This window comes from Cynara cardunculus (assembly GCF_001531365.2).
Source record: "Cynara cardunculus var. scolymus isolate 2C chromosome LG 17, CcrdV1, whole genome shotgun sequence".
In the NCBI taxonomy this organism is placed as follows: domain Eukaryota; kingdom Viridiplantae; phylum Streptophyta; class Magnoliopsida; order Asterales; family Asteraceae; genus Cynara; species Cynara cardunculus.
The window spans coordinates 33,054,439-33,066,005 of record NC_037544.1 but is presented as its reverse complement, the minus strand read 5'-3'; the positions used below and the strand labels follow the sequence as shown (position 1 = coordinate 33,066,005).

Here is an 11,567-nt window from a genome sequence, read left to right as displayed (position 1 = left end):
ATGTTACGGCATTTTGGAGATTGATAGAAATACCGTCTTTAATCTAGAAAAATGTAGATTAGTAGGTCGTTATTTATCTTCTCAGTAGCGAAATTGTAAACGCTATACTACTACTTTTGTTGGGTGAATTTTTTTATTTATTTAAGATTCTGGTTCTCGTTAGATATTTTCGGTTTAGACTATTTTTTTTAGGGTGTTACACTTATCTATCTCTAAACTGTGCTTACAAGACTAAGTCTAAGTCTTAAAGACTTATCTTCAGATCTTTGAATTGTGCTTACAAGACTAAGTCTAAGTGTTTAAGACTTATCTTCAAAGTCTAAAGACCTTGAATATAGAGCTCAGATACAGAGCCTCTGGGTGAAGAAAATGTATAAGACTAAGTATAAGTCTTATAGACTTATCAATCTCTAAAATATGCTTACAAGACTAAGTCTAAATCTTAAAGACTTATCTTTAGATCTTTGAACTGTGCTTACAAGACTAAGTCAAGTCTTTAAAACTTATCTTCAAAGTCTGAAGACCTTGAGTTCAGAGCTCGGATACATAGCTCTGACACAGAGCCTCTGGTTCGTTCAACCAGAGCCTCTGGTTCGTCTATCCAAAGCCTTTGGGTCAAGAAAATGTACAAGACTAAGTATAAGTATTATAGACTTATATATCTCTGAACTATGCTTACAAGACTAAGTCTAAATCTTAAAGACTTATCTTCAAATCTTTAAACTGTGCTTACAAGACTAAGTCTTAGTCTTTAAGACTTATTTTCAAAGTCTGAAGACTTTGAGTTCAGAGTTCAGATACAAAGCTCAGAAACAGAGCAAGACCAACCAGAAGCTCATCTGGTCCTTAAGGACCAAAGCCCCTCTGGACTCACCAACCAAAAGCTTGCATCATATAATCAAAATACTCCGCGGTAGAGCTCGGGCACAGAGCTTGAATATAAAGCTCGAGCACATAGCTCAGACACAGAGCTCAGATGTAGAGCTCGAACTTGAATTTAGAAATGAATCTATATCAATACTTAGTTAAAATGAAGTTAACCATAAAATAAATTTTAATTTAGAAATGAAACTATATCAGTAAATTGAATTTAAACTTAGAAGTAAATCCTTTTTTTTTCTTCAGAAATCAGTTACCACACGAATTAATTAACTCAAGAATAAAGTAAATTAATTGCATCCCAAATTAGTGGGATTGATTGAATAAGATGACACATTTCAATCAAATGAGTCTAATTGAACTGTTAATGTAAATTGTGTCTAGATACGTGTTTAGGCGGGAAAACACTAAAATGTGCTCACCATAAGTTAACACGTGTCACACCAGTTACTTATTTATTATAAGTATATATATAACAGGTACGGGGTGGGGCAGGGAGTACGATACCTGTCCCCATCCCCAGTTTGAGACAAACGGGGATCTCCATCCCCGCCCCCATCCCCGATTTAACGAGGAATCTCCATCTCCGACCAGGACGAATGGATCGGGTTCCCCAACGGGTCGGAGCCTATTCCCATGCCTACAGGCCTCTTTGACCTAATGACCTTACCAATCATGATGTGGCCTAGATAAACATCAACTAATATCCAATGTCATGTTTAAAATTAAGAAAATAAATCTAAAAAAATTACAATGACATCAATAATTATGACATATCATGTATTTTTTATATTTAAGAATTAAACTTTCACATAGCATAAAAAAATTGCTATTTCATTTTTACATGATTAGAATTGAATAAAAAATTAAGGCACGTTTGAGATTGCTTATTTAAAATAATTTATATTTTTTTTATAAAAACGTTTATTAACTTATTATAAGTCAGAAAGATTTAGCTTCTTCAAAAATTCTTTATTATCGGTTTGATACCGATATAAATTATTTATTCAAACACTCAAAAATACTTGTTATTTATCCAACACCAAAATAAATTAATAAATTATTTTTATAAACAATACCGGAATATGTGAGACTGATTCATCAATATTCATGTTTTAACTTGGGTAAAAGAATTGAGGTTCACAGTCGACACTCGACACCAACATCCTCCACAACCAGTATTGAACGGTTCGCCATCCTCCACAACCGGTAAAACTCAATTTTGCTGAAACTCCCTCCCTCTTTTCCCCTGTCACACGAACAAAGAAGAGGGAACTCAGATGAACTTGATTTCTCTGTGTGTGCAGTAGTAGACTCAAGTTTTGTGTGTGTCTGCAACCCCTAACTCGTTTATTTCTTCAATTTCACGATGAAAATCATATTTTGATTTGGAGAAAATAAGCTTCCAATGGGAGGGTTTCCGATGATTCTAGGGTTGATTTTTGTTAAGGGGTTTCACTCTAAGATGATTGGAGAAGTTGATTTGATTAACCGTTTTTTATTAGCTTTGATTTTGAGCATTTGATTTTTGAGTTTGGGTTTTTTGATTTTCAGTTAAGGGTTTGATTCTTATCGATGAAAAAAATAATCAAACCCTTAAATGAAAAGTTTAGTCGACTTTAAAAGTTGGTCCCGACGTGCTATTTTCAAGAAAATGAGGTAACCCTGCTAGGTTTTATTCATTGAAGCACCTGTTTGATGAATCTTACACATACTGTTCTACTCTGCTTTGCTCATGTTTCATAGTCAATAACACAAGGTTTGAATCATCCCTTCAGAATGTCCAGTAATTTCTAGGGATTTCATGATTTACGAATTTCCGTCTCATAACCGTTATACAATTGTTGTATTTGATACCTTTCAGATTATTAGAAGCCGCCTGCAAGCGTATTTCTTTGTAATTCCTACAGATAGAGATGGGGGAGCAGTCATTTTTCGATAAAATGATGATTAATCTTCGTTCCACCTGCAAGTATGTGTTCAAATGCGTGTTAAACGTCTCAATGGTTTTGTTACATTAATTTTTATCATTGTTGTTGGATATGTAGATAAATTTATTGTTGATTTTGCCTTAGAGAAGTACTAGGGTTGACATAAGTGTTCAGATTGTAGCTCTTTTTGGGGAAACAAGGCGATGTTCTATCCTCTTTTCGCATTGATAATTCACCTAAAAATTTGATATTTAGAAAAAATTAATACATACTACTACAATTATGAGGTTTGTATTGCTGAGATTATTAATAAGTTTCTACAGTTTTCAATATGAAAGACTGTTTGTTGGATCTCAGGAAATGGGAGCGTATCTCGTTATTCGGAACCAAGAAGAGGATTTACTTCTTGGATTGTGTCCCATACTGTCATCGATCTATATTTTTTGTCGGTTGATGGGAATAACTTTGCAAGAAATAACATTCAGACATCACGTAGGAGAATCGTTTCCAACTCATTAGCATCCTAGACATAGCTTTACCCAGACATTGTCTTCTCTTTCATTTTTTGTATAAAAGATCTTAGTGTGCCAAGCTTTTTTGATTTGGGACAGAGTAAGGCAAAATATTACGATTCCTCATCCCTAGGCTTGGCATAAGTAGTCTCTGCACTTAACTTGTATCAAGATAAAATACCATTCGTCAAATTGGAGTGTACTTATGGCCTATGGGGAGCCTTGCCTCAAGAGAAAACATTCATGATACCTGAAGATAATGCCATTTGCATTTGTTTCCTCAACATTGTAGGTCCCACCAGAGGATTATTGCTTATGATTCATACCATATTGGATGAGCAAAATTTGCAAAGGGTTATGTGTGTCCGTGTTGGTGTTCCTACCTTTGTTATGTTTTCGTGCACCTGATCTATTTGTATGTATGTTTCAATGTTGTTGCTTCATTCTAACCTGCTTTTCAAATTTAGAACCACCTTTCTTGTTTTCAAGTTCTTCTTTATCATATATTGTATTATTACTTCTCGCACACTTTGCGCAAACCGGAGGTGTTCATAGAAACAACAACTCTACTCTTTTGGGTAGAGGTCAGGTCTACGTACATCCCCCCTCCGGGTGGGATATACAGGGTTTGTTTTGTTTGGTTTCTTGTGTGTATTGGGGTGGGGAAGGTTCAAATCCGAAGGAAGATCCCCTTACCTGAAGATAATATCGGTAATTCATGCGATCTTATGTCTGAAGCTGATGAATCAGACTCTACGTTTTAGCCTTTGTAGCTGCCTAACCTAGTCTGATAAGCGTTTCTAATGGCCCAAGTAGATCTAATGATCTACTGTGTTTAGATAGATGAGGAAGAAATAGGGTAGTTAGACACTGGTTCTGTGCCCAACCATGGCTAGCCTGTTTCCATCAGCCAAGGGTTCATGGCTTCATGCACCCATGATTGAGAAATTCATGAGTAAAACAGTTTTCATGTCCAAAGTTGGTTCTTTTCCAACAAAAATATAAAATTTATAAAGGGAACTCTTTAATGTACTGTTGCCATAGAAATATAGAATGTGTTCATTGCTCACTGCTACTAGTTTAAGTTCATAAGATTATCTTTATACATAATCTTAAGGACCACTATGTGATAATAATCTCTACTCCTTGAAAAAGTTATTTGTTGCAAGTCTCTCATTTTGTATCACATTGCCATTATTATCTTAAAAGGTATTATACTGGACATCCAAAGGATCTTGGGCCATCAAAGGTTATCCATTTTACTTCAGAGCGTGAATTCGTTCATCTTCTACATCAAGGTCACCCGGTGGTTGTTGCGTTCACCATCAAGTAATCTAAGATTCTTTCATACCTTATGTATCCCATCCGGTTATCTTGCATATGTTGTTTGTAAAGAATGCTCGGTTTTATTGGCTTCTTTTTGTTGCAGGAGTAATTATACTAAACATCTTGACAAAGTGTTGGAGGAAGCTGCTGCTGAGTTTTATCCACAAATTAAATTTATGCGCGTAAGTTGGTTCTTCTAGGATTGTCAATTAAAGCAGTATCATTTTTTCTAGATATCATATATTGGGAAAAAGTTAATAGAACTTTGAAACACAATTGTCAAACCACATCCCTAATCACTTGCTCCTAAATTCCATCCAATCTGTGCTAGAGTATAATCAAGGAGTAGCATCTATAGGGAAAAACTGTTTTAATGCTTAATTTGATTGTTTCTATCACACCTATTTTTTAATAAAAAATGCATTTATTCTAGGCCAATGAAATGGTACTTAGTTTTTGAATTTTCCAAGCAGTCTTTGGACCAGTTCTCATGATTTTATATTTTTTCTTGATGGTGTATTTCAGGTTGAGTGTCCAAAATATATTGGATTCTGTATGACACGGCAAAAGAAGGATTATCCATTTATAGAAATGTTCCATAGCCCACAAGAAGTAAGTTCTATTTTGGTCATTGATCTTTATCTTAATCCTGTATAATGCAGGCCTAAATCCTGTATCTATTCCTAAAATGCTAGCTTCTTAACAGAGCTAAAATAGACCATTTTAGAGCAATGTACAACTTGGGCGCATGCGATACATTCACTCTAGCAGTTGTTCTCTGGTTTTTGGGAATTGTTGCTTGAAAAAAGGATTTACCTTTGGATCATGGTGTCTTCATGTCAGCTTAAAGATGTCTTTGTCCTACGCCTGTGGCTATTGACTTTGGTACATTTATAAAGTGACATTAGATCTCTGTCAGCCTTTCATCTCTTTTAAAATAAACATTTGTGATAAGAAAAACTAAATTTACCTTGTTGACATCAAGTTTTGTGTAAGATGTAATGTCTGAAGCCCAAAGCCACAAAACTGACCTGAATAATCCGATTCAACTTAACTATACCGAGATGTTATTGGAAGCCCACTACCAAGGGTGTATGGACCCATATTTCACATGTGTAACCGACACAGAACATTTTATTTCCTCCGTCCTAAAAATGTCGACGATAAAAAAACACTTAGTTTAAGAAATGTGTAATTATTACCCTTTTTAATGAACTGAATGACAATTTTACCCTTAATGATAGAGGCAAAACCTCTCTCTCTCTCTTCATATCATCACTCTTAAATATTCTGCGTCATTTAAAATGGATGCTTATTTTGGGGCTAAATAGAAATGTGGGCACTTATTTTGGGTCAGAGGGAGTAGTACTCCTTATCAGGCTTGAATGTAAACTCAAACAACATCCTAGAATCATATGGGGCAAGAGGTTACATAAGATGTGGGTCAAGTTCACCTTTATCAGTGACGTTTATAATTTGGTGCAGGCATCAAATCAAGGAAGGGCTGTTGATCCGAATGTTACAAAGTACGCCGTGAAAGTTTTACCTGTGAGTTCCTCGAACTTCTTTAATTTATCTCCATATGAAGAGCATTAGAAGCATTTCATATCAAACACTGATGTTCTCTGGTTTCTCTCATTTGGAGATACATCATACCAATAAAGTAAAAATAAAAATAAACATAAAAATTAAGAAACTGAATGCTTTGTTATGCCAATGCTTGATAGTGGATGATTGAGGGTGTGGTTCCATCCTTTCACATCCTTTCATGGCTTTCTAGTGGAATTAGAGGTCTAAATTGCATTAATACTAATATCGGTATGATCACTGCTTATCATTAGGGAAAACCTGAAATCTTGAAAAATCCTAAGATTGTGGTCTTTTGTTGATAGGTATTAGAAAAAAAAGAAGTCTTGAATAAGGTTTCAGTTTGTTGGTTAATATCTACAAATATATAGGATATTCTTGTGAAACTTTACAAGAGAATCTTGGGAATTCACTACAGTAAGCAGGGTATAGGGTATTTCTGTGAAATCTTTCAAAATTACTAAAAAAATTCTTATTAACCTACTTTCTTTTCTTATAGATGCTATATTAAGAGAATGTTTGAATGTAACTTTAAAAAGCACTAGTAAAATAACCACAAGGGTGGTGCCTGATTGGTTTGAGCTTGGCCCAAAGGTCAAAAGTACCTGGAGGTCCCAGGTTCAAATCCAAGGAGGAATAAAAATCCCCTTGTGGTCACGGAGGTTCAAATGCGGTGACTCCGGGCTATCTGCTAAGCAGGTGGTCGCCCTGAGATTAGTCGGCTCGCACAGCGGGTTGGATATCCAGGTTAATAAAAAAAAAGAGCACTAGTAAAATTTAATTCAGTATTTATTATTTAATTTCTTCCTCAAATGTGTGTATACAAAATTGCCAAGTGATTAATGTTTCTATACCACTTATAGTAATATGCAATTCACTTAAATTGACAGGCATTCAAACTTTATGAACTACTTGTTAGTTTGAACACCAATCATTAAAAAAATATTGTTATCTGTTCATAGTCATGTTCAATATGGAGATGAAATAGATTGTTGTCAGTACTAAATACAAAGGTAAATTGGTACACTTTTGATCTTTGAGAAAGGTAAGGATGTAGCTTCTCAATGTCTTCATCTGTTTGTTAATTTGGCATTGATTTTCTGAAATCGATTGCATCTAAGTTGTTTGTACAATCAAACAAGGAACGTTTGGCTTGATTATTTATGCACACACCTTTCTAGACTCATTTTCAAAATATGGACTTCTTTTTGTAACCATGGATGTCTTGGTTAACCTAATGAGCCCTGAAGATACCAGTTACGAAAATTCCCCATGGCCATGAGGAGACTCAAACTGGCGAGCTATGCGGAGGAGTCCCAAGGCCTGACTTATTTTTGTCGGTTGAGCTGTCCCTCAAGGTTTCGACATATGGACTTGCTATTATCACCTTCGATTGCATAATCCCTTACCCTACTCCATGTGGGATTTACTGTTTTCGTTTGGCTTAGTCACTTGATTGATTTGCTGCTTTCGTTTGGCTTGGTCACTTGATTGCATGATAACCATGAAAAGATCCTTTTATAAACTCTTATGCTGTATCTAACATCAATTTGTGTGTATTTAACCAATTTTAAGTATATAATATTTATATGCTGTAAAACTCGCGCATACTCCTAATATTTAGCGAGGCTTGAACCCTCCAAGGAGGTTGGTATCTACCGGCAACCCAGGTGCCACTGGGCTATTGACCGTTTGGTTATTTTACCATTTTTTCATGCTCGTTTTTAGTCCAAATGTAAATGTGGCAAGGAATCGGTCCACTCTGCTTTGATATTGTTTGTGCAGACTTATACTGATTATTTATACCATTTATTTGAATGTATTTTCAGTACAACTACGATGTGAGCGCATATGGATTTAGAGAGTTCTTCAAACGTCACAACATACGCTCATTCAATCACGAGTAAATTGGCGCATATTCTGGGAATTTTGCACTACAATACTTTGGGTAATCATACTCTTATGTCGAGTTGAGAAATGAAACGAGCCGCTCCCTGGACTCAGATTCTGGTTTCTTGGCCAGCGGGCTTGTCATTAGGGGTGTCAAATTCGTACCAGTAAACCAACCAACATGGATGACAACTGTACCAATTAAGCTGGTATCAAGTAAAGTTGGCTGGTACAAGATATAAGATTTCTCATATCAGTTATTATATTATATTTGGTTTTTTATACCAAAATGAATTTGAAATCCGAATCTTTTTGAATATATTATATTTAGTTTAGGACAAATTATGGTTATTTATAACAAATAAATTTTTAAAAAGCTAAATCCTCAAGAGATTGAGCAACACATAATTTTATGGTCCATGTGAAACATGAGTACCCAATTAATTATATTATTTTTATTTAAAAAAACCCTGATTCCATCCATTTGAATAAGTTAAAAGGTCAAATTAATCTAAATTATGGGAAGGATAAAGATCAACATAATTAAATATTATAATCCAAATTTTAATGTCTTTGTAAATAATTGTTTGATTGGACTTGTGGTTAATTCTTTCTCTTTCATATAATTGGTGTGTATAAGTTATTTATATTATGTATGAAATGTTGTATCTTGATGTATATTACTTAAAATTCAACGATTACATGTAAATTATGTATAGATATAACTTATTAAAGATTCATATTTGAATTCGTGTAACTAACTGCGGATAAACATAATCCCATAGAAGATAAATATCTCATTTTAAAATATAAAAAATCTAAAATGTAATTAGGATAATTATTGAGTTCTAACAAAATAATTAACTATTATCTTCATAAGAAAATTATATTACTGAACCAAATATAAATTACTTCATTATTGAATTTAAATTAAATTATAATTAAAAAAATTGAATTAAAAAATTACACAAAAATGAGAAATTTTAAATAATTAATTTGATACTAATATCGATATAATTTTCTCAAAATTTTGTAATATCTTCAAATATATATTCGCTTTTTCAAAATCACATAAGTCCATATTATAACATCGATTGAGATAAAAAAATAAAATAAAATATTAAAATCAAGATAATCTCGTTGCATTGCGCGAATACCCTTCTAGTCTTACTAGATGAGTGTGAGATGACATGAGCCATGAATCTTACTGGTAAGAGGCGTAGCAAAGATCAAAAATCTTATACGGTGAGGGAGAAAGAAAACTATTAACACTTATCAACAATTCATTTTGATTGTCGAAAATGTTACCCAATAAGGTAAGTAAGGATGCCACTAACATATACCTAATAAGCGTTTGATAAACAATCTCTTATCTTCAACTTTGTTTGGTCAGTGGGTGGCTCACAAGATTTGTACAGACCCGTAAGAATGGTGTGAACTTTTCTGTTCTATTTTATCTACTTAAAATTGTAACAAGTTCGATAATAAACGAGTTTTAACGAACATAATAACATGTATAATTTTGATATTTTGTTCAACGGATAGACGTACTCTAATGACTTTAAACAAACGTTGATTTGTCAAATCAATCGTGTCATTTCTTTTATGTGGAAAATAAGACATGTAATGATCTTGTAAGTAACTGTTAAGTTGTTATAATTATGGGTGATTATGTATTGGGTTGATCGGGTTGAAAACATTTGAACAACCCAACTCAATGCTTACGGTTTGAAAAATCTTAACCCAACTCAATCCAAACCAAAATGCAACCCAACCCAAATCGTACGGGTTGGTCGGATTGATATCTTGGTACAGTAAAATATTATTCCAATCATGAATATGTTATTTCTCTACTGATAATTTATTTTTTATCATCAACCATTTGATACAACTTATTCATACTTCTTATGTATACCACATTCAGTTAATTTTCTCAATTTACATATATATGTTCACAGTTACTGAACATATATACGAATGAGTCATATAGAGATGTGAATAGATTGAAAATATGTGTATATGAAGAGCGTACGCCATAATGTAATCGTCTGTGTATATATTAATAGAAATTCAACAATCATATTAAATCTAAGGAATAAAATGATATCGGGTTCATCGGGTGGGGTTGAGTTCAAATAATAGCAACCCAATATCAACCAAATTTTTACAACTCGATTAGACATCAAGTTGAGTTATTTCGCGTTGAATTGATCGATTAATCGGGTTGGTCAGGTTTTTGAGCAGACCTAATTATAATAATATCTTGTTAAGGAATTACCTTGGTTTTGTCGGCTACTATTTTCCGGACTTTCTAAAGAAGTTGAATGCAACATTTTCAATAAAAAATAGAAATTTTTGTAGAATATTATTCAACAATACAATAATACCAAAATGCTAATCTTGTAAATCAGACTCATTTCTTCTAAACGACTGTAAATCGATCTCACTTCTTCGATTAAACGATTGTAAATCTGATTCTCTTCGATTAAACGATATCTCTCTAATCGTAGCCAAGATCGGCTTCCACGACAACGATTTCGTTGAGTTTCTCATATTATTCTTCTCACCGTTAGAGCACCCGAGTGAGATCTGGGTTGAAGGGGCTGGCTTGGGCTTGGGCCTGGGCCTGTGGGTTTTGGCTACGTTGGTTAGCTTCTTTGCGAGATTGATCAAGTCGCCCGGAGCTTCGTTGAACCGGAGGATAGAAAACGGTAGTACGAAGTAGATTCTGCCTGGTTCAAGCTGTGTGTCGAGCTTGAGTGGTACCAAAACGTTTTGAATAAGTTGGACTGGAGTAGACATGAAGTGTTTTGGAAGATTACTGATTACCTGGTTAACTGTTGTCGGACTTTCGTAGACCTCCAGGACACCATCCAAATGAACCACTCGGATGGTCTTCAGCGTTCTTTTGGTTGATGTTCGGCAAGAACAACACGCACCCATCGGTTTAAACACGTCTGTCTACGACACGGACAACCGGCTCATACGATGCTTGGACCCTTATCGAATGGTCCGGTATCTTTGGGCTTCTCTCCCTCCCTCCCTCAAAAACAAAAAACTTTCTATTTATAACTTATGAGGTCATCAATAAGACTTGGTGTGTTAGTAGTGTAGCAATCGGTCAACCACTATATAGAACGTAATCTGAACGCCAAATACAATTTTCATTTAAAAAGTAATTAAATTAAAATTTAATATTTAAACAAAATAAAAATTACAATTAATCATACTAGAAAGGTACTCGTGCAATGCAGCGAAATAAATTTCTATTTTAATGTTTGGTTTTTATTCTGTCACTATCCATATAATACAATTTTATGTGGTTTTGAGAATGTGATAACATTTTTATTTTTGAATGAAATATAAATTTAAAAAATCGATATTAGTATCAAATAAACTATTTAATAGTTATTGTTTTTTTGTGTAACTTCTTTGATTCAGT

At 34.0% G+C, this 11,567-nt stretch overlaps 3 protein-coding genes across 5 annotated transcripts in view; 2 read left to right on the top strand and 1 right to left on the bottom strand.

Annotated features, from left to right (window-relative positions):
- Positions 1-1,275, top strand: part of LOC112500000 — a 4,055-nt gene extending 2,780 nt beyond the window's left edge. The window contains exon 4 of the mRNA XM_025103256.1: positions 1,264-1,275. Within this exon, the coding sequence (XP_024959024.1) occupies positions 1,264-1,275 (12 nt within the window). The remainder of the gene's footprint in view (positions 1-1,263) is intronic.
- Positions 1,276-2,003: 728 nt separating this feature from the next.
- LOC112500551 lies at positions 2,004-8,426 on the top strand. Of its 3 annotated transcripts, XM_025104055.1 has the most exons (8): positions 2,101-2,538; positions 2,626-2,638; positions 2,744-2,851; positions 4,532-4,651; positions 4,752-4,830; positions 5,174-5,260; positions 6,134-6,196; positions 8,065-8,426. In XM_025104055.1, the coding sequence occupies exons 3-8, from the start codon at positions 2,796-2,798 to the stop codon at positions 8,140-8,142; spliced, it is 483 nt and encodes a 160-aa protein (XP_024959823.1). In that variant the 5' UTR covers positions 2,101-2,538; positions 2,626-2,638; positions 2,744-2,795; the 3' UTR covers positions 8,143-8,426. The 3 variants fall into 3 exon arrangements, with proteins under 3 accessions (XP_024959820.1, XP_024959823.1, XP_024959822.1); XM_025104052.1 differs by lacking the exons at positions 2,101-2,538; positions 2,626-2,638 and adding an exon at positions 2,004-2,088; XM_025104054.1 differs by having other exon boundaries at positions 2,101-2,638.
- A 2,021-nt stretch (positions 8,427-10,447) lies between these two features.
- Positions 10,448-11,185, bottom strand: LOC112500941. The gene has a single exon (XM_025104560.1). It carries the CDS (start codon positions 11,066-11,068, stop codon positions 10,520-10,522), a length of 549 nt encoding a protein of 182 aa, XP_024960328.1. The 5' UTR covers positions 11,069-11,185; the 3' UTR covers positions 10,448-10,519.
- Between the last annotated feature and the right edge of the window lie 382 nt (positions 11,186-11,567).

Coding starts and splice junctions, on each gene's coding strand:
- LOC112500551 (XM_025104052.1), top strand. CDS start 2,796: ATGGGGGAGCAGTCATTTTTCGATAAAATGATGATTAATCTTCGTTCC. Junction 4,652..4,751: donor GTTGTTGCGTTCACCATCAA/GTAATCTAAGAT, acceptor TTTTTGTTGCAG/GAGTAATTATACTAAACATC. Junction 6,197..8,064: donor ACGCCGTGAAAGTTTTACCT/GTGAGTTCCTCG, acceptor ATGTATTTTCAG/TACAACTACGATGTGAGCGC.
- LOC112500941 (XM_025104560.1), bottom strand. CDS start 11,068: ATGGGTGCGTGTTGTTCTTGCCGAACATCAACCAAAAGAACGCTGAAG.